Source organism: Nerophis ophidion, linkage group LG08, assembly GCF_033978795.1.
Source record: "Nerophis ophidion isolate RoL-2023_Sa linkage group LG08, RoL_Noph_v1.0, whole genome shotgun sequence".
NCBI classification, from domain to species: Eukaryota; Metazoa; Chordata; class Actinopteri; order Syngnathiformes; family Syngnathidae; genus Nerophis; species Nerophis ophidion.
In genome coordinates, this window is record NC_084618.1 from 36,554,578 (window position 1) to 36,577,855 (window position 23,278).

General features: G+C 45.5%; 1 protein-coding gene across 1 annotated transcript; it reads right to left on the bottom strand.

The window, feature by feature from the left end:
- Nucleotides 1-479: 479 nt before the first annotated feature.
- On the bottom strand, nucleotides 480-21,091 carry LOC133558433 (triosephosphate isomerase-like). The gene is made up of 8 exons (XM_061909818.1): nucleotides 21,076-21,091; nucleotides 21,020-21,033; nucleotides 16,602-16,723; nucleotides 16,434-16,533; nucleotides 16,165-16,282; nucleotides 3,721-3,806; nucleotides 1,577-1,664; nucleotides 480-1,494 (listed from the first exon to the last, which is right to left on the bottom strand). Exons 1-8 carry the CDS (start codon nucleotides 21,089-21,091, stop codon nucleotides 1,376-1,378), a joined length of 663 nt encoding a protein of 220 aa, XP_061765802.1. The 3' UTR covers nucleotides 480-1,375.
- Nucleotides 21,092-23,278: the final 2,187 nt, after the last annotated feature.

Sequence of the window (23,278 nt, forward strand, 5' to 3'; positions counted from 1 at the left end):
TACTTAAAGGGGAACATTATCACAATTTCAGAAGGGTTAAAACCAATAAAAATCAGTTCCCAGTGGCTTATTTTATTTTTCGAATATTTTTTCAAAATTGTACCCATCATGGAATATCCCGAAAAAAGGCTTTAAAGTGCCTGATTTTCGCTATCTGTAAATCCACCCGTCCATTTTCCTGTGACGTCACATAGTGACGCCAATACAAACAAACATGGCGGATAGCACAGTAAGATACAGCGACATTAGCTCGGATTCAGACTCGGATTTCAGCGGTTTAAGCGATTCAACAGATTATGCATGTATTGAAACGGATGGTTGGAGTGTGGAGGCAGATAGCGAAACCTAAATTGAAGAAGAAACTGAAGCTATTGAGCGAATAGCTATTGAAGCTATTCGGCGATCGCCTTCTAACCAACGATTGCATCTTTTGACCACTGGAGCAACTTAAATCCATCGATTGGTAAGTGTTTGTTTGGCATTAAATGTGGGTGGAGGGAAAGGATGGATGCAAATATAGCTACAATTGTACATACAGCTAGCCTAAATTGCATGTTAGCATTGATTAGCTGGCAGTCATGCCGCGACCAAATGTGTCTGATTAGTACATAAGTCAATAACATCAACAAAACTCACATTTGTGATTTTGTTGACTTTATCGTTGGAAATGCATCTGCTTTGAGTGTCGTAGGATATCCACACATCTCTGTGCCATGTCTGTCGTAGCATCGCCGGTAAAATGTGCAGACCAAACATCTTTTGACACTGGTGCAACTTAAATCCGTCGATTGGTAAGTGTTTGTTTGGCATTAAATGTGGGTGGAGGGAAAGGCTGGATGCAAATATAGCTACAAATGAGGCATAACGATGCAATATGTACATACAGCTAGCCTAAATAGCATGTTAGCATCGATTAGCATGCCGTGCTAATCGATGCACACTCCACGTAAATCAACTTGCATCCGTCCCTGATCGTGTTGTTACACCCTCCGACAACACACCGACGAGGCATGATGTCTCCAAGGTACGGAAAACAGTCGAAAAAACGGAAAATAACAGAGCTGATTTGACTTGTGTGTGTAATGTGTTGGAGAAAATGGTGGATTGCTTCCCATTGTGACGTCACGGGTGAAAGTTTATCGTTCCGACAGCGAACAATTGAAAGGCGTTTGATTGGCAAATTCACCCATTTAGAGTTCGGAAATCGGTTAAAAAAACATATGGTCTGCAACATCAAGGTAAATATTGACGCTTACATAGGTCTGGTGATAATGTTCCCCTTTAAACATTTCTAACATGTTCATTAAGGAAGTCTATCGAGTGTCTCTTGAGGAGCCCTTCAGAAACTTGAGCCTTGGCGTAGGTCTCATTTCTCTCAAGCGCGCGCGTTGATGATGTCAACAAACTCCGGCTTCAGCGAGGCGCCGCCCACCAGGAAGCCGTCCACATCCTCCTGAGACGCCAACTCCCTGCAGTTGGCTGCCGTGACGGAACCTGCCGAGAGGCGAGAAGAAGGTGGAGCATCACGACGCAGGCTGATAGCGCGTCAAGCTGGCTGGCCGCGTACGCCGCTCACCTCCATAGATGATGCGCACCGCGTCGGCTACATCGTCTGACACGTTGGCTCTGAGCCACGCCCTGATCTTCTCGTGGACCTCCTGAGCCTTCCCACACATAACAAAATTGTTATTAGCATTACTCCATGCGGCAAGGGTGTTACATCTTGTGGAGAATGCTAACACCAGCCCCAATTTATGTCAATGAATGCTAAGCTGTTTACAACTGCAATAATGGATAATGATTAATAATTAATGTACAAACTCCGTTTCAATATGAGTTGGGAAATTGTGTTAGATGTAAATATAAACGGAATACAATGATTTGCAAATCCTTTTCAACCCATATTCAATTGAATGCACTACAAAAACAAGATATTTGATGTTCAAACTCATAAACTATAATAATTAACTTAGAATTTCACGGCTGCAACATGTGCCAAAGTAGTTGGGAAAGGGCATGTTCACCCCTGTGTTACATCACCTTTTCTTTTAACAACACTCAATAAACGTTTGGGAAATGAGGAAACTAATTGTTGAAGCTTTGAAAGTGGAATTCTTTCCCATTCTTGTTTTATGTAGAGCTTCAGTCGTTCAACAGTCCGGGGTCTCCACTGTTGTATTTTACGCTTCAAAATGCGCCACACATTTTCGATGGGAGACAGCTCAGGACTGCAGGCGGGCCAGGAAAGTACCCGCACTCTTTTTTTTACGAAGCCATGCTGTTGTAACACGTGCTGAATGTGGCTTGGCATTGTCTTGCTGAAATAAGCAGGGGCGTCCATGAAAAAGACAGCGCTTAGATGGCAACATATGTTGTTCCAAAACCTGTATATACAGTGGGGCAAAAAAGTATTTAGTCAGCCACCGATTGTCCAAGTTCTCCCACTTAAAATGATGACAGAGGTCTGTAATTTTCATCATAGGTACACTTCAACTGTGAGAGACAGATTGTGAAAAAAAATTCCAGGAATTCACATTTTAGGAATTTTAAATAATTTATTTGTAAATTATGGTGGAAAATAAGTATTTGGTCAACCATTCAAAGCTCTGACTGATGGAAGGAGGTTTTGGCTCCAAATCTCCCGATACATGGCTCCATTCATTCTTTCCTTAACACGGATCAATCGTCCTGTCCCCTTAGCAGAAAAACAGCCCCAAAGCATGATGTTTCCACCCCCATGCTTTACAGTAGGTATGGTGTTCTTGGGACGCTACTCAGTATTCTTCTTCCTCCAAACACGACAAGTTGAGTTTACACCAAAATGGATACATGGATGATACAGCAAAGGATTGGGAGAATGTCATGTGGTCAGATGAAACCAAAATAGAACTTTTTGGTATAAACTCAACTCGTCATGTTTGGAGGAAGAAGAATACTGAGTAGCATCCCAAGAAAAAACATACCTGCTGTGAAGCATGGGGGTGGAAACATCATGCTTTGGGGCTGTTTTTCTGCTAAGGGGACAGGACGATTGATCTGTGTTAAGGAAAGAATGAACGGGGCCATGTATCGTGAGATTTTGAGCCAAAACCTCCTTCCATCAGTGAGAACTTTGAATGGTTGACCAAATACTTATTTTCTACCATAATTTACAAATAAATTCTTTAAAATTCCTAAAATGTGATTTTTTCACATTCTGTCTCTCACAGTTGAAGTGTACCTATGATGAAAATTACAGACCTCTGTCATCATTTTAAGTGGGAGAACTTGCACAATCGGTGGCTGACTAAATACTTTTTTGCCCCACTGTACCTTTCAGCATTAATGATGCCTTCACAGATGTGTAAGTTACCCATGCCTTGGGCACTAATGCACCCCCATACCATCACAGATGCTGGCTTTTGAACTATGCGTCGATAAGTCTGGATGGCTCGCTTCCCCTTTGGTCCGGATGACACAATGTTGAATATTTCCAAAAACAATTTGAAATGTGGACTCATCAGAGCACAGAACACTTTTCCACTTTGCATCAGTCCATCTTAGATGATCTCAGGCCCAGAGAAGCCTAACACAATTTCCCAACTCATATAGAAACGGGCTTTGTGTTCTATTTTAAGAATATTGCAGTGGCCAGTAAAAGAAAAAGAGCCGTGGGCTAAATATGTCTCCCAGGCCACACTTTGGACACCACTGAAGAAACGTCTTGATAATGTCAGTTACCTGCTCAGGTGAGGCCGTCCTGCCCGTGCCGATGGCCCACACGGGCTCATAGGCTAAAACCACTTTGGCCCAGTCCGTCACATTGTCTGAAACACAAAGGAGGCATCTAAAACATGGCGTTCACACATCTCGCCGGAGCCTATTGACAAACTTGGTGCTTCTTTGTGTAACTGTTCTGGGTCGGCACAGGGATGAGACTTTTTACACTGTTCTCAGCTTTCTTTTCCTTCCAACCCTCAGCCATGTCAAACTTTTCTGTGAGGGGACACAACCCTGGAGGACTAGAGGAGATCAGGAGGGACAAAAAGATATCAAACCACCCTCTCACAGGCGAGCAGAAAAGAGAACCATTTGAAGATAAAATTCACTAACAAAATATGATAAATAACAAAGGTGTATTTTAACTCCGTCTTGCATTTAAATGAGGCCATGCAGCTCAGGAGCATGAAAGAAGGGAGCGTCTATCTTTGAGGACACGGACACGACTCTGTAGACCACGGTACAGGCTGGGAGAAATTTGCTGCCCAGAACTAATTCTTTATTTGCCCACAACATGTTGTAAAAATACAATAAATATGTCACTAAAATAATTTTTTGCATGTACAATTACATTTATTTTCTATTACATGTGTTTTGTGTGACTGGAACGGATTATTTGTATTCACATTACTTAATACGTAAAAATGTCTACAGTAGGGTGTACAAACTTTTTCTACCAAGGACCAAAAAAATTGAATGATGAGGGGGACACTTTCATACATTTTGTACATTACAAATTATGGTTTTAACGATTAATCGATATACCGTATTTCCTTGAATTGCCGCCGGGGCGCTAATTAATTTAAAACATCTTCTCACTCCTGCACTCACCAAAGGCATGCGGTAAAAGTAAGCATGCGCTAACTATTTTAAAACCTCTTCTCACTCCGGCACTTACCAAAGGTATGCAGTAAAAATTTGAGTGTGATGTAAGCTTGGACCTGAAATCCTACTGAATAGCTCTTAATCTTCTTCCCTTTATGCGATTTCAAATTACCGGTATTGAAATCAGCCTCCTCCATTTTGAAAATGATGACAGGGGAAGTGTCACTCGTGACGTCACGAGTTTGACCTGGCGGTAAATCAAGGCAAGCGCATACTATATGCCCTGTGGCAATTCAAGGAAATACAGTATATTCCTAAATTTCAAGTATATCTATTTGTGCTCAGCAAGTTGAGTTTTCAGTAGGTATTGCTCCAGAATCAATTTAAAAGGCATTTTATCATTTTTATCGTGACCCGAAAAAAGAAAATATTAGATTTAGGAAGGGCAGACTTTATATGAAGTTTAGCACTTTTAACTAAAATCTGTGCAATTCCGGTGCGCAAGTCGAACTGAAATATGAAAAATTCTACACCAAAAAACTATTTTTTATTATTCCACCGCAAATGTTTGCCAGAGGCCTCAGCCCGCAGTTTTCATCCAATCGGAACCGTTCGAGTATCAAATCGTTTGGCTCAATCGGGAATCCTGAGCGTCCCCCAAAATAAATAAATAAAAATATCCCATATTACCCAGAATTCCTGGTTTTTGGAGACATTTTTCAAACTTGCACAATTGCCACAATTTGCAACCAATTTGAAGAACCATTCCATCATCCACACACTCCACTCACCTTGGACAATCAAACTACCATTTTCCAAGTGAAAAAATATTCTAGGAATTGCCAGAATTCCTGGTTTTCGAAAGCCTATTTTCACTTCTTGCTGCCAAGTTTTCTCAGACTGCATTTTTCAACCAATTTTTGACCATTCCACCTTCAAAACATTCCTCTTTGTTGGGACAACATCATCATAATCTTTTCGTACAAATTCACAGTTTTCCCGAAATTCCGAAATACTCCTTCTCATTTCAAAGGATTACCAAGTCAACATTTTTCAATCAATTCCAAAAATTCCATCTCCAACTCATTCATATCATCTAGGACAATTGTGCTAGTTTTTCCCAAAATTCCCAGGGATTTCAAATTTAAATTAATGGGGAAATGTATCAAAATCTTTTGCATTTTTTTTAAACCCAATTCTGACCTTTCAACCATTCACCCACACTACTCTTCCCTTATCTTGAACGTAGAACATGCTTTCCCTTTCCCAAAATTGCCGGTTTTGACATTGACAATGAATGGTAAATATACATCCCACATTTATCATCGGATTTGAACCGTTCCAACAGTCAGACACTCCACTCACCCTGGACATTCAAGCCAGTTTCCCGATGACCCAGAATTACGAGGCATTTCCCAAATTGAAAATGAATGGGCAATATACAAACCGCTCTCTTCTCATCCGATCTGCACCTTTCCAACATACACACACTCCACTCATCCTGGACATTGAAGCATTTCAGTTCCACTGCTGCGTATCAGCAGTTTGGCGGCTTGCACACATAGGGCAGTGGTTCTCAAATGGGGTTACACGTACCCTGGGGGTACTTAAAGGTATGCCAAGGGGTACGTGAGATTTTTAAAAAATATTCTAAAAATAGCAACAATTCAAAAATCCTTTAAAAAAATATTTTTTGAACAATACTTGAACAAAATATGAATGTAAGTTCATAAACTGTGAAAAGAAATGCAACAATGCAATATTCAGTGTTGACATCTAGATTTTTTGTGGACACGTTCCATAAATATTGATGTTAAAGATTTCTTTTTTTGTGAAGAAATGCTTAGAATTAAGTTCATAAATCCGGATGGATCTCTATTACAATCCCCAAAGAGGGCATTTTAAGTTGATGATTACTTCTATGTGTAGAAATCGTTATTTATAATTGAATCACTTGTTTATTTTTCAACACGTTTTTAGTTATTTTTATATATTTTTTCTATATAGTTCAAGAAAGACCACTACAAATGAGCAATATTTTGCACTGTTATACAATTTAATAAATCAGAAAGTGATGACATAGTGCTGTATTTTACTTCTTTATCTCTTTTTTTCAACCAAAAATGCTTTGCTCTGATTAGGGGGTACTTGAATTAAAAAAATGTTCACAAAGGGTACATCACTGAAAAAAAATGGAAAACTACTGACATAGGACATTCACATGCAATTCTTACCAGAATTGCAAACTCTAGGATTCTTTAGTGGTTCCATATTACCCTTTCATTTTTGAGTGAAATGTTCAAATCCATGTTTATTTTGTCTAGAGAATGTGTTTGGGCCAATAAAAAAATGGCCCCCGGCCGAACTTGGACACCTTTGGTGTACAGTTTTCGTACGGTTCTATTTTTGTCCGACATTTTAAAACAATCATTTGCGTGCGCGCGCACGCACACACACACACACACACACACACACACACACACACACACACACACACACACACACACACACACACACACACACACACACAAACACACACACACACACACACACACCATCATCATCGGCGGTCACTCGTGGTCGAGTATGACTGTCCTCCTTCCTGGTCCTTGTGGGTCTTCAGGTGGGCATGGAGGCCGATTCTGGACCCGATTATTCTGGGGCAATGTGGACAAGGGAATGTAGTGGTGGTGGGTTTGGGTTGGGCCTGTTTGATGGATGCTCTCTCCTTTCTTAGTCTGCGCTTGTCTTGTGCAGCATGGCGGAGGTCGTCATTATATTGCGCGGCACCCTCACGGACAAGGTTTCTCCACATCGTCCTGTCTGTTGCCTTGACTTCCCAAGACTTAAGGTCTATGCGACACTTTGTCAGGTTTGCCTTGATGTTATCCTTAAATCTCTTCTTTTGACCTCCCGGGGCCCGTTTCCCTTCAACAAGCTGGGAATAAAGGACTTGTTTTTGGAGGCGAGAGTCAGGCATGCGGACTACATGGCCAGTCCACCTGAGTTGGTTTCGGGCAATCGTGGCAGTGATGGTGGGCAAGCCAGCCTCGTCCAGGACGCTGGTGTTGGTGCGTCGGTCCTCCCAGCTGATCCTGAGGATTTTTCTGAGACATCTTTGATGGTAGGTCTCGAGTGCCTTTAAGTGCCTGCTGTAGGTGGTCCAGGCTTCTGACCCATACATAAGGGTCGGGAGCACGACTGCTTTGTAGACCAGGATTTTGGTCTTTGCTTGGAGGTCACGGTTCTCGAAGACTCGCCTCCTCAGCCTTGAGAAGGCCCCGCTGGCACAACTGAGGCGGTGGTGAATTTCATCGTCAAAGACAGCTTTAGATGACAGGAGGCTCCCAAGATATGGGAAGTGGTCCACATTTTCCAGTCGGATTTTGTCAATTGAGAGGTTTGGGGGCAGGACAGGCGCACTACTGTTTGGTGGTGGTTGGTGGAGGATTTGGGTTTTCTTTATATTGATGGCAAGACCAGGCTGTTTGTATGCCTTCGCAAAAGCAGACAGAGTGCACTGCAGGTCTTCTTCTGAGAGGGCTACGAGGGCATTATCGTCTGCATACTGCAGCTCCATGATGGATATGGTGGTGGTTTGACCTTTAGCCCTGAAACGGTTGATGTTGAGGAGTTGACCGTCGGTTCGGTACATTATTTTGACTCCCTGGGGCAGATGTATGTTTGTGAGATGGAGGATAGCAGCAACAAAAATGGAGAATAGTGTTGGAGCGATGACACATCCCTGTTTTACACCTCTGTCTACCCTAAAGGGTTCTGTTTCATCTCCACTGCCACTGAGCACTGTGGCTGACATGTTATCATGCAATAGTCTCAGTACCCGGATGTATTTGTCTGGGCAGCCAATCTTGGACAGAACCAGCCAAAGGGCCTGACGGTTAACCGAGTCGAAGGCTTTGGTGAGGTCTATGAAGGCCATGTATAGTGATTGGTTTTGTTCCTGGCATTTTTCTTGCAGTTGTCGTGCGATGAAAATCATGTCTGTGGTGCCTCTGCTTGGGCGAAATCCACTCTGAGACTCAGGAAGCACGCTTTCTGACAGGGGGGTGAGTCTGTTGGCCAAAACCCGAGCGAGGGCTTTCCCTATAGTGGACAGGAGAGAGATGCCACGGTAATTCCCACAGTCTGCCTTGTCTCCTTTCTTAAATATGGAGACAATTAGGGTATCTCTGAGCTGTGCTGGGATTTCCTCTTTTTCCCATATTTTGAGAAGCAGGGCATGGATGTGCTTGGTAAGTTCGGGTCTGCCTTTCTTCAGGACCTCTGCTGGAATGCCATCAGGCCCAGCAGCCTTGTTGTTCCTCATCATCCCAATGGCATCCTGCAGCTCATCCAAGGTAGGTGGTTCTCCCATGCTTTCATCTGTGGGTTGTTGTGGGAGTTGGTCAAGAGCCTCCATCTCAGGTATAGTGTCCCTGTTTAAGAGGTCCTTATAGTGTTCTTTCCAGCTGTTTCAAATTGCGTCTTTGTCCTTCAGCAGCAGCAGACCATCCTTTGAGCGAAGGGGGGTTAGGCAGCGGTGGCTGGCTGGGACCATACACCGCTCTTGTGGCATCGAAGAAGCCTCTCGTGTCTCCAGAGTCAGCAAACTGCTCGATCTCCAGAGCCTTCTTTGTCCACCACTGGTTCTTCAGTTTCCTAACCTGTGTTTGGACAGCTGCCTTCACTTTGGCATGGGCTACTCTTTTCACTTTGCAGTGGATGTCGTTTTGCCAAGTGATGAAAGCTTGCCGCTTGTTGTCAATTAGTTGCTGGATCTCAGTGTCGTTCTCATCAAACCAGTCTTGATGTCTCCGCTTTTTGAGACCAAGGATATTTTTGCAGGATTTCATTATGGCAGTCGAAAGTGTGCTCCAGTGTGTTTCCGTATTCTCTGGGTACTGTTTGGGCAATGCTGCGCTGAAGACCTCCTGCAGCTGTTGTTGGTAGGTGGTGTCACTCAACAGCTCGATGTTAATTCTTGGCCGGCACTGTCTTTTCTGCATCCGTCTTTTCCGCATTAAGCGGATGGACATGATGGAGCGAATGAGGCGGTGGTCGGTCCAGCAGTCGTCTGCACTGGTCATTGCTCTGGTGTTTAGGACGTCGCGACGGTCTTTAGAGCGGACAATAACGTAGTCAATGAGATGCTACAGTTTGGAGCGAGGGTGCATCCATGATGTTTTGAACTTGGTTTTCTGACGGAAAAGTGTGTTGGTGATGACCAGGTTGTGCTCCGAGCACTTAGTTAGCAGTAGTGTGCCATTAGAGTTTGTATTTCCGACCCCTTCTCTCCCCAGCGTACCCCTCCATAGGTGGTGGTTTCGTCCCACTCTGGCGTTGAAGTCTCCGAGCAGGATTAACTTGTCCTCCTTGGGGACTTCAGATAGAACTTTGTCCAGGTCAGCATAAAAAGCCTCCTTAACTACAACCTGTGCATCAAGGGTTGGTGCATAGGCACTAACTACCATGGCCATTTGACTCCTAGCAAGCATAAGGCGTAAGGTCATTAGGCGCTCGCTGATGCCCACAGGGAGTTCATGGAGGTGGTTGATGAGGCAGTTCTTAATAGCAAAACCCACACCGTGGATTTGTGGCTCATTTGCAGGCTTTCCTTTCCAAAAGAAAGTATATCCGCCTTTTTCTTCCTTCAGCTGCCCTTCGTCGGCCAGTCGGGTCTCGGAGAGTGCTGCGATGTCGATCTGGAACTTCCTTAGCTCTCTGGAGATGATGGCAGTTCGCCTTTCAGGTCGATCGCTGGCTTGGTTGTCCGTGAGGGTTCGCACGTTCCAGGCTCCAATGTGTAATTTATGTTTTCTTAGTTTCTGACCACGTGGTGGTGATCCCTCTGGATGCGGTATTCCAGACAGGATGTTGTGAGGCAGACTATTTTTAGGGTACCTTTTCTAACCCCCTCCCCTACTGGGGTGATCAGAGTGGATCCTGAATAGGGCTGCTCAGTCATGGGTGCAGCTGCCGAGAAGCTCTTCTGCCTCAGTCCATGAGCTTAACGACTGAATCTAACACCCACCGCCTGTGTGCCAGCTTGTGGCTAGTGACTGCCAGACTTCACTGTCCTTCCCCCGTTACTACTTCCCGGTCGCCAAAGGACTTTGAAGTATCCGGGATGTAAAATGGATGGGTTCCCATTCGGGAGGACGCCTGCGCGTGACGTCTTTTAGCGTGGGGAGACTGATGCGCTTGCAGCCACCACACGGTCCTTGGCAGAGAGGAGCCTTGATCCAGTGGCATGGATCCAAGACGACTGGAGACCACCCTCTGTTGCAGCCTTCATCCGCCTTCAGTGCCGTTGTGACATGCAGTGTCATCCTTCGCCACTTCCACCGTTGAGGTCTTTGGACCGCACTTTGTCTGGAACCTCCCCCTTGACCTTACCGCCATGGTTAAACCTACCAGGAGCAGAAGCTCCCGACGGCATCGCTCTTAGGTTCATTGGAACACGCAAGGCTCTCCACCACGGCAAGGTGGCGGTCCATGGAGAGCGCACACACACACACACACACACACACACACACACACACACACACACACACACACACACACTTTGAACGTTTTCAGTATTCGACACTTATGGGCGTCAAAGTGGAGGGGAATGTGGGGATGTTGCACTGGGGCTCAAAGCACAGGGGGCCCCTGGGCTTTTGTAAAGTTTGAATATTGTTCCTGTCTTCTAACTATGTAAGTTGTAAAACATTACATTAAAAAAAATAATTACAAGATGCAAAGGTTTCACTTTGGCTGCTTCTCATTGCTCATAACTGTGGTGCGTTCAAAAACTCTTGATTAAAGTTACAAACAGAGGTGTCACTAGGTTTTAAAGATAGAGAACTGCTTAACCTCCAAGAGATGCACTAATAATAATAATAATAAAAATAATGCAATGCTCTGTGGTTTATCACTGTTAATTGGTTCCTGACATGACTGTGATAATTTAATTACCACAAAGTAGTAACTATTAAATGAAAATCTAATATAAATAAATACAATTTTTGTAGCTTGAGCACCTTCTAAATAAGTACTTCAACATTATGAGAGCCCTTCAGACATGAAATAACACTCCCTAGTCACCTTTACACTCTTTTAATTCAATATAATGATGCTGCCTGAGGCTGAGCCAATCAGTGGCTTTGATAATGTACAGCGCATTTTGATTGGTTTGGTCTCATCTAGCAGTACGGGTCTATTTCAAAAACAGAATTTATAGATGAACCCGAATCTGATTTTCATTGTTCAATTGTCGTAGAGTACAACTCAGGCACCTCATTGGTTGCGTTACATCCACTTCTTCCATATACGTATGTGTGCGATACGGAAAAAGTGGCTTATGAAATTTTAGACCTCGCTACAGTCTGCGCGGACGAGGTAGGGAAGCGAAAGATCAATGATTACCTCTCTGAGCTAAAAAGAGTCGCGAAACTGACTGGCCAAGATTTTTCAGTCATTCTAAGTGGGGTGATGTCTCTGCTTGATCAGAAGGTCAACAAGCTCCACACCACCACCACTGAGGACGAGGCTTTTTCCGAAGACGGTAAAAAGCATTCGGCTGATCTTGCCGCTTCGAACCAGCACGTGGAACTGCCGCCACGAGTCCAGCCAGATTTTACAGCCCAAACCGGCGCAAGACCCCCTCCGCCAACTATGTTGCACGGTAATCTCAACCCATCTGAAGTTCAACGTTATGTAGTCGAACATGTCGTGAAGAACGACGATAGCGCTATGAACCTGTCAGCGCAGCGTCTCAGAACCTTCTCAGGAAGATCGCCCAGATCACCAACAGAGTCTGATTACGACACATGGCGTTCCGGTGTAGAGCTGCTACTGAAGGATCCTGCCGTGTCCGACCTACAGCGTTCACGCAAGATCTTCGATAGCCTGTTACCACCGGCTGCGGATATGGTGAAGCACCTGAAACCGGACGCTCCTCCAGCCGTGTATCAACAGACACTTGACTCAGCTCTTCCAGGATGGTGATGAGCTATACGCCAAGTTTATGGACACGTTCCAGGATGCTGGAGAAAAACCGTCAAACTATCTGCAACGTCTACAGGTAGCGCTGAACCAGGCTGTGAAACGAGGCGGTGTACTGACTTTGAAAGACATCTTCTGACTCGATTTTGCCGTGGTTGTAGGGACAACTCCCTAATAGCAGAACTCCAACTGAAACCAAGGAAAACGAACCAATCAACGTTTGCTGAATTTCTGCTCTTGCTGCAAATTGAAGAAGATCGTGAAGCAGCCAAAGCCATCCGCATGCAGCAACATCTCAGCTCTTCACACTTCAAAGCTGCAAACTATGCGCAGTACGAAGAAGGGGAGAGATTGCTGCTCTCACCAACGTCACGCAGCAGCTCCCTAAACAGCTGGCCGACATCCAGAAGCAGCTCCCAACACTCACTGCTGCCCAGTCAAGATCCAGTCAGTCTGCTGCTTCCAACCCCACGCCTGGTGGTATGTCTGGTAAGGGCCAGGGGGCGGGCAAGCAACCAAAGAACCCATCTTCTGTTCCCAAGCCTGGCTACTGCTATCAGTGTGGTGAAGATGGTCACATAAAGACATATTGTGATAACCCCCCGAACTCTGCATTAGTGGCTGTCAAGAAGAAACAGTTTTCAGAAAAACAACAAAACTGGCAAAGATTTAACTCCTCGTCTAGAACATCTTTAAACTAGAGTCAGTTCCAGTTGTGGGGCAAACCGGAACTGTTGTGGACCCACAATGTCCCAATCCAAAGAAAAAACATGTCAAATGTCAAGAAATGACCCAAAACACTACTGCTGTTCCATTTTGGTTACCTAAAGGCTTGGTCGGATCCCGCTGTACAGCAAACATCAAAATCGCTGGCGAAGAATTCAACTGCTTGTTGGACACCGGATCGCAAGTAACTACGATCCCAGTCTCGTTCTACAACCAGCATTTTGCGGACCAGACAGTGAAACCCCTACGTGACTTGTTGCAAGTTGAAGGAGCTGCGGGACAGGCTGTTCCACATCTCAGATACGTGGAGATGGTGGTCACCTTTCCGAGAGAGTTCGTGGGAGCTAATTTTGACGTCTCAACGCTAGCACTGGTTGTTCCTGACGTCGAACTTCATCAGTACCAGGTGTTAATCGGCATGAATACACTGGAGCCGTTATACAACCAGCATGTGGGGAGTGACTTCTCCAACTTCCAGTCGACGGAAAATGGGTACAGAGCAGTGCTGCAACTACTGCAAATACGCCACCAGCAACAACAACAAGGCTGTGACGGAGTTGTGAGGTTAGCCAGTAAGTTGCTGGTCGTCATCCATGCTGGGCGCACCACTGTCATCGATGGTTCTATCCCCACCAGCATGCTGCCTCTCGGTCAGTGGACGCTTGTGGAGCTTCCCGCCTCACCACTGCCAGGTGGGCTGTGTGTCAAAAATTATTTGATTATGCTCCCAAGCCAATCCCACAAGAAGATTCCGGTCATCTTGAGTAATGAGTCCGACCAGGATGTGACCATCCCATCTCTCTCCACCATCGCAGAACTTGCCGTGTCACAGCAGATCTTGTCGCACAGCGTGTCAACACGCTGTTCACCATCTGAAAGTCCTCACATCAATTTGAAGCTCAATTTTGGAGAATCACCTATTCCACCGGAGTGGAAGGCAAGAATCCTGGAGAAACACCCTCAGTAAACTAGTTAAATATCCTTTTATTTAAATATCCTTTCAAAACCCCATTGAATATCCTTTCTATCTAAATATTCTTTCAAAACCCCATTAAATATCCTTTAAATTTATTTTCATCATTTAAGCTATCCTTGCGTGTGTCATTATGAATTTATGAATCATTTATTGTACAATATTAAGGAATATACTTGCTTTTTGAATACAGTAGTATTATTTAGTATTTAGTATTTGAATGTATTTTGTGTACGCACTGGAAAATTGACTGGTCCTGCCCTTGTTACAAAGGCCAGGTTGGATGGCGAGCTAGAGCCTGAAGCTTAATGCCTGGAACCGAACCAACTGAACGGAATCCACCCAACCATGTGGGCGGTTAGGAGGCTCCTCAGCAGCCGCCCTATGTTTTTCCCTTTGTTTACCATAACGCAACGTGTTCATTTCGGTCCTCCTGAGCATTCACTTTTCCCCCGTTCCTTCACTAAAACTCCTCCGGACACTGCCACCACAACGTGGACTTTGCGGGGCCGTTTAATGAACTCTGAACTCGTGTTGCGCTTTGGTAGAAACACGGACTGAATCAAGTACTGTATCACATTGTAAATATTGAATGTTCTTTGTCTTTGTTGAAAATGTGAATGGCCATTCGAATTTACATGTCTGTTTGTTATTGTTTATTTTTCCTATTATTCCTTAATATAATTTGGTACCATGTAAACTTAAATCCTGTGTTCAGTCTTCATTACTCTCCATTCCTAGAGCTGAATTTAGTTTCTTCTGATCTAGCCCAATTATATCATTCACTGTTTACTTAGTACTTGTACAGTGCTTTACTAAAGTCACATACAGGCTACACTTGTGTATACGCTGTCACGCCAAATTTCTTCCCCACTACAAAAACCTTCCCCCCGGAAGACATTTGGTGTGACAGCCCCTTTAATGCCTGAAGGACCCCAATGAGGGCGTGATAATACCAAGTTATATGACTCTTAAGGGTTACAGATACAAAATTAGCGAAGCAAAAATAGCTTGAAAGGTTGGCATGCTGGAATGCTAATATTTTTTCCTTACAGTTATTTTTCACTAATGACAATCAGCCAATTATAATGCTTTTAAAACAGGCAGCTGCGTGGGCTGCTTTAAGCAAGTTATATGACTCTTAAGGGTTACAGCTGCCAAATTAGCAAAGCAAAAATAGCTTGAAAGGTTAGCATGCTGGAATGCTAATATTTTTTCCTTACCGTTATTTTTCACTAATGACAATCAGCCAATTATAATGCTTTTAAAACAGGCAGCTGTGTGGGCTGCTTTAAGGTCCTTCCACCCTCATTGGGGTCCTTCAGGCATTAGAGGGTCTGTCATGCCAAATGTCTTCCGGGGGGAAGGTTTTTGTAGGGGGGAAGAAATTTGGCGTGACAGCGCCCTGGTAACTGATAGAGGAACATTTTCCATCATTTTTGACAGAATAAGAGCGCTTTAAGAATTGGCATGGATTCTGCTATGAGGAAAAAACAATAAATATACCATGTGTTTTCATTTATGCACACACAAAAATATCATTACTAATGATGTCATGAGGTCCAGGCTTGAAGAGAGAGTGGAGTAGAATGTGTGTGCGCTAAGCAGTTTTACATCATGCTAAAAGCGGGGCAACAAAGTAGGACAAAAGGAGATGAAGAAGGTAGCCATTTTAAAGACTGCGTTGACGTCTTGAGAGCTCTTTCACTCTCTCTCCAGGCCTGGTATTTCTGTTTGTACTTACCTCTATTTTGTAGAATCAATTCTGAAACTTCAGTTCTAGTCACCTCTCATCATTTTAGACGGCCTTAAAACTAAGGAATCTGGGGAGGAGCTTTAAAAGGGTGTATGTTTGTACAATCTGAACTCTAACAGACACCTGAGTTCTTCACCTGCTATGGCTTGCGTCTGAGCGTACACGACGTCTTTGGTGGTGCCGCTCTCGCGCTCCTCCAGCGTCTCCCCGATGCAGGCGATCATGCAGAGGCCACTCTGCAGAGCGTGAGCCACCTGCGACACGCGCCCAACATTTGTTTTCTAAACCAGACCACCGCACTTGACCTCATAACAAACATGTTCTCTCAGGTTCTTGTATTAAACATCTGCTTGTTTTTAAGTGACTTTCAATGATAAAAGCTGCATTTTTAAAGGAATTCCGAACCTTTTGGCCAATCAGCTCGTCGCTCTCACCAAACACATGGCGGCGCTCCGAGTGTCCCAGGAGTACCCAGTCGGCACCGCAGTCCTTGATCATGGCCGGGCTGGAGGGAAGAGTGCAGACAAGAACATTTTCAAGCTATCAAAGCAGCGCAAGGCACCGCCATGTTACCTGATCTCCCCTGTAAACGCTCCCTTGGCCACCTTGTAGCAGTTCTGGGCCGCAACGCTGACACGAGGGTCCAGATGGGAGCGAACAAAGTTCAGGTAGACGGAAGGGGTCGCGCAAACCACCTCTGAAATGTCCTTGTGTTAGAGTTTTTTGCCATTATGAAAATGATGACAATGTATATTTTATCCTGCATGACATCATGGCCTTAACTACCATTGACTACACCAAAGTCATGTCCTCTGTGTTTTTTAAGTGACAAAAGGAAGATGATACAACTGACTGCAAATGTACTTTGTGTAGCACACTGTAGAACAGGGGTCACCAACCTTTTTGAAACCAAGAGCTACTTCTTGGGTACTGATTAATGCGAAGGGCTACCAGTTTGATACACACTTAAATAAATTGCCAGAAATAGCCAATTTGCTCATTTTACCTTTAATAAATAAATCTATATATATAAAAAAATATATGGGTATTTCTGTCTGTCATTCCGTCGTACATTTTTTTTCCTTTTTACGGAAAGTTTTTTGGAGAGAATAAATGATGAAAAAAACACTTAATTGAACGGTTTAAAAGAGGAGAAAACACGAAAAAAATGAAAATTAATTTTTTAAACATAGTTTATCTTCAATTTCGACTCTTTAAAATACAAAATTCAACCGAAAAAAATGAAGAGAAAAACTAACTAATTCGAATCTTTTGGAAAAAAAAAATAATAATAAATTATGGAACATCATTAGTAATTTTTCCTGATTAAGATTAATTTTAGAATTTTGATGACATGTTTTAAATAGGTTAAAATCCAATCTGCACTTTGTTAGAATATATAACAAATTGGAGCAAGCTGTATTTCTATGATCTCACGGTAACCACAACATCAGTGTCTGGATGCAGATGGCTCCTTCAAGGCCTTGATCGACTCATTAGTTGCGCAGGTGGCTGGGTCTGCCACGGAGCCTAAGCAGCATTGCTTTGTTTTAGGGTACAACACCAAGCTGCAGCTTCCTTTCAGTAGTCTGGCAGAGGAGTTCAAGGTTTCCAGGGCCAGAGAAGTCCTGCTCTACAGAGATTCTGCTGATGGGAAAGTATCGTCAGCAAGTGTGGAGGTCAGAACAGGAAGGAAGTGACGTGCCCAGGATGCAGTGGAGCGGGCAGAGGCGAGGTTGCGGCACAGCACCGTGGTGGGAACCGTAGCTACTAGTCGGGCTGGGCTGGGTAGTAACAACAAACCAAGTTACAGCAGAGCCAGAGGAAAGGAAAGGAGAAAGTTGCTCCAAGAGGAGGTTCGCGCCAAGGTGGAAGAGGCTCGCTTCAGCAGAGTGGTGGGAATGAGCAAGCAGGGGGCCTGGACCAAGTGGGAGCACATAGCTGGTCGCAAGATCACATGGACCGAACTCTGGAAAGCGGAGCCACACCAGTTTAAGTTCTTGGTCCAGTCAGTTTATGATGTCCTCCCAAGCCCTGCTAACTTATTTACCTGGGGCCTGATAGACACACCTGTGTGCCAGCTCTGTCAGAAAAGAGGATCATTACAACACATCCTCAGCTGTTGCTCAAAGGCATTGGGAGATGGCAGGTACCGGTGGCGCCACGACCAGGACCTGCGGGCAATAGCAGACACTATCTGCACTGGCATCAACACTAGTAAGCGGCAACACCCAACTAAGAGCACAATTGCCTTTGTCCGAGCAGGAGAGAAACCTCAACCCTCCAAGAAGACCCAGGGTGGCCTGCTAACAACAGCAAGGGACTGGCAGCTCTTGGTTGATCTAGGAAGGCAGTTGCGATTCCCAGACATCATTGCAACCACAACACTACGGCCAGACATGGTATTGATGTCTGGAACCAGCAAGCAGGTGGTGCTCCTTGAGCTAACTGTCCCCTGGGAGGACAGAATGGAGGAAGCTCAGGAAAGGAAGAGGGCGAAATATGCAGATCTTGTGGCTGACTGCCGGAGGAACGGGTGGAAGGCCCGCAGCGAGCCTATTGAGGTGGGCTGCAGGGGTTTTGCAGGCAAGTCCTTACACCGTGTCCTGGGGCTCCTTGGAATTTGTGGACTGCACAGGCGAAGAGCCATAAAAAACATCTTGGAAGCGTCTGAAAAGGCTTCACGTTGGCTCTGGTTGAGGAGGGGGGACGCGTGGCGTAGTGCGCTACCTGGACACAAGTCGAGGGACTGATCATCCTCGGCTGGGTCGCCCGGGTGAGGGTGTCTGATTAAGACCCGAAACACCCTATGACCCCGGGTGAATCACTGATGATGTGTCCAGGTTGCACCATGCGGTGTATTATAGTACTAATCCAGTATGGCAGCGCCATTGACTTCCAGGAAGAGGCTGGATGACAACCCCGAAAGTGTGGTGACAACTGGAGAGACAGTTGACAGCCCGGAAAGACGGCAACCGGGGCAGGGAGGGGTAGCATCCCAAGCTGCAGCTCTCGCAAGGGAGCACCCATACAACGCTACGAAAAACCCTAAAGACATATACCCCCAGGGGCGCCCGAGAGGGGGGGAGAATGAGCGCCCCGAATGGACAGATTTTCTGGTAACGACCCCTGCGAATGAAAAATTGACTACAAGTGCAGTCTGCAAATGTGGCAAGGTCTGCAAAAACCCGACTGGTCTAAAGATACATCAGACCAAGATGGGCTGCCTAAGGAAATCCGTGGTGCAACGCACAGTGCCAGTACCCTGCACGGCACCTGATGAGACGGAGGAGGATCCAGGCCCGGACACTACCCACAGTGCCCGGAACCTCCAAGCACCACCGGCGCATCCCCAAAGCAGACCGTCATAACATCGTCGGATATTGTGGCCCGCTGCCATCAAGGAGTCAGAGTGGAAACAGTTTGATGAAGATGTTACTACAGCCCTGGAAGCAACAGCCAAGGGTAATGTGGACCAGAGGCTCAAGACAATGAGCATGTTCATAATTAGCATTGCATCAGACAGGTTTGGCATCAAGAAACAACACGCTACCAAGACTACAACTGCAGCACCAATTCCAAACCGGCGAGAAACCAAGATTTCCCAACTCAGACAAGAACTGAGAGTACTCAGGAGCCAGTACAGGAAGGCAAGCGACAATGAGAAGGCAGCCTTGGCAGAACTGAGGGGTGTGGTAAGGGATAAACTACTCACCCTGCGACGTGCCGAGTGGCATAGGAAGAGAGGCAAGGAAAGGGCCCGCAAGCGCAGTGCCTTCCTTGCAAATCCATTTGGATTCACAAAGAAGCTGCTGGGAGAAAAACGCAGTGGTCAACTCTCATGTACCGAGGAGGAAATCAACCTCCACATCAAGAACACCTACAGCGACGGCATGAGAGAGCAAGACCTCGGCCACTGTGCAGCCCTCATAGGCCCACCAGAACCCTGCACCCTGTTTGACACCAGTGAACCAACTCTGAAAGAAGTTAAAGAGGTAATCAAATCTGCCAGAACAGCATCAGCACCAAGCCCAAGTGGAGTTCCGTACAAGGTCTTCAAACAGTGTCCCCGCCTGTTGGAGCGTCTTTGGAAGATCTTCCGAGTGATCTGGAAAAGAGGGAAAGTACCTCAGCAGTGGACGTACGCAGAGGGAGTATGGATTCCCAAGGAGGAAAACGCAAGGAACATCGAGCAGTTCAGGACAATCTCCCTCCTCAGTGTTGAGTGCAAGACTTTCTTCAAGATCGTTTCCAATCGCCTCATGGGATTTCTCCTGAAGAACACCTATATTGACACCTCGGTGCAGAAGGGAGGAGTCCCAGGAGTTCCAGAGTGCATCGAACACACTGGTGTGGTAACACAGCTGATCCGTGAGGCGCGAGAGAACAGAGGCGATTTGACAGTACTGTGGCTGGACCTCGCCAATGCTTATGGGTCAATTCCACACAAGTTGGTGGAATTGTCACTGAGCAGATACCATGTTCCAGAGAAGATTTGCAATCTCATTCTCGACTATTACAACAACTTTAGTCTGAGGGTGTCCTCTGGCACTTCAACATCAGATTGGCATCGTCTGGAGAAAGGCATCATCACAGGCTGTACAATCTCTGTGTCCCTGTTTGCACTGGCCATGAATATGCTCGTGAAGTCTGCGGAAGTAGAGTGCAGAGGTCTTTTGTCCAAATCCGGCACCCGGCAACCTCCGATTAGAGCATTCATGGATGATCTCACGGTAACCACAACATCAGTGTCTGGATGCAGATGGCTCCTTCAAGGCCTTGATCGACTCATTAGTTGGGCAAGAATGAGTTTCAAGCCCTCTAAGTCCAGGTCCTTGGTCTTGAGGAAGGGTAAAGTATCCGAACACTTTCGTTTCAGTCTGGCGGACATCCAAATTCCATCTGTGATAGAAAAGCCAGTGAAGAGCATGGGCAAGCTCTTCACTGGTGATCTGAAGGATTCCGCTGCACGTCAAGCTACCAGCGATAACCTCAACATGTGGCTCTCAGCGGTGGACAAGTCGCGACTTCCAGGGAAGTTCAAAGCCTGGATATATCAGCATGGCATCCTGCCTCGTATCCTCTGGCCACTGCTGATGTACGAATTCCCAATGACCATCGTGGAGGGATTCGAGAGGAAGATCAGCTCGTCCCTGCGCAGGTGGCTGGGTCTGCCACGGAGCCTAAGCAGCATTGCTTTGTTTGGGCACAACACCAAGCTGCAGCTTCCTTTCAGTAGTCTGGCAGAGGAGTTCAAGGTTTCCAGGGCCAGAGAAGTCCTGCTCTACAGAGAGTCTGCTGATGGGAAAGTATCGTCAGCAGGTGTGGAGGTCAGAACAGGAAGGAAGTGGCGTGCCCAGGATGCAGTGGAGCGGGCAGAGGCGAGGTTGCGGCACAGCACCGTGGTGGAAACCGTAGCTACTGGTCGGGCTGGGCTGGGTAGTAACACCAAACCAAGCTACAGCAGAGCCAGAGGAAAGGAAAGGAGAAAGTTGGTCCAAGAGGAAGTTCGCGCCGAGGTGGAAGAGGCTCGCTTCAGCAGAGTGGTGGGAATGAGCAAGCAGGGGGCCTGGACCAAGTGGGAGCACATAGCTGGTCGCAAGATCACATGGACCGAACTCTGGAAAGCGGAGGCACACCAGTTTAAGTTCTTGGTCCAGTCAGTTTATGATGTCCTCCCAAGTCCTGCTAACTTATTTACCTGGGGCCTGATAGACACACCTGTGTGCCAGCTCTGTCAGAAAAGAGGATCATTACAACACATCCTCAGCTGTTGCTCAAAGGCATTGGGAGATGGCAGGTACCGGTGGCGCCACGACCAGGTCCTGCGGGCAATAGCAGACACTATCTGCACTGGCATCAACACCAGTAAGCGGCAACACCCAACTAAGAGCACAATTGCCTTTGTCCGAGCAGGAGAGAAACCTCAACCCTCCAAGAAGACCCAGGGTGGCCTGCTAACAACAGCAAGGGACTGGCAGCTCTTGGTTGATCTAGGAAGGCAGTTGCGATTCCCAGACATCATTGCAACCACAACACTACGGCCAGACATGGTATTGATGTCTGGAACCAGCAAGCAGGTGGTGCTCCTTGAGCTAACTGTCCCCTGGGAGGACAGAATGGAGGAAGCTCAGGAAAGGAAGAGGGCAAAATATGCAGATCTTGTGGCTGACTGCCGGAAGAACGGGTGGAAGGCCCGCAGCGAGCCTATTGAGGTGGGCTGCAAGGGTTTTGCAGGCAAGTCCTTACACCGTGTCCTGGGGCTCCTTGGAATTTGTGGACTGCACAGGCGAAGAGCCATAAAAAACATCTTGGAAGCGTCTGAAAAGGCTTCACATTGGCTCTGGTTGAGGAGGGGGGACGCGTGGCGTAGTGCGCTACCTTGACACAAGGGACTGATCATCCTCGGCTGGGTCGCCCGGGTGAGGGTGTCTGATTAAGACCCAAAACACCCTATGACCCCGGGAGAATCACTGATGATGTGTCCAGGTTGCACCATGCGGTGTATTATAGTACTAACAAAGACAAATCATTATTTCTTCTAGAACAAAAATTTTAAAAGAAATTCTAAAAACTTTGAAATAACATTTAAATTTGATTCTACAGATTTTCTAGATTTGGCAGAATAATATTTTAGAATTTTAATCATAATAAGTTTGAAGAAATATTTCACAAATATTCTTTGTCGAAAAAAACAGAAGCAAAAATGAAGAATTACATTAAAATGTATTTACTATTCTTTACAATAATTTTTTTTTTTTTTTTTAATTGTCAGGAAAGAAGAGGAAGGAATTTAAAAGGTATAAGGTATATGTGTTTAAAAATCCTAAAATGATTTTTAATGTTTTTTTTCTCTAAAATTGTCTTTCTGAAAGTTATAAGAAGCAAAGTAAAAAAATAAATGTAACTGAGCGCCCCCCGCGACCCCGAAAGGGAATAAGCGGTAGAAAATGGATGGATGGATGGAAGACCAAGTCTTTAAAATATTTTCTTGGATTTTCAAATTCTATTTGAGTTTTGTCTCTCTCAGAATTAAAAATTTGGAGCAAAGCGAGACCAGTTTGCTAGTAAATAAATACAATTTAAAAAATAGAGGCAGCTCACTGGTAAATGCTGCTATTTGAGCTATTTTTAGAACAGGCCAGCGGGCTACTCATCTGGTCCTTACGGGATACTTGGTGCCCGCCGGCACCGCTTTGGTGACCCCTGCTGTAGAACATTATGCGGTAGATCGTCTTCTTTCAATAAAT

Coding starts and splice junctions, on each gene's coding strand:
- LOC133558433 (XM_061909818.1), bottom strand. Junction 16,534..16,601: donor GCGTTTACAGGGGAGATCAG/GTAACATGGCGG, acceptor TCTTCCCTCCAG/CCCGGCCATGATCAAGGACT. Junction 1,495..1,576: donor GGTGCGCATCATCTATGGAG/GTGAGCGGCGTA, acceptor GCCTCTCGGCAG/GTTCCGTCACGGCAGCCAAC.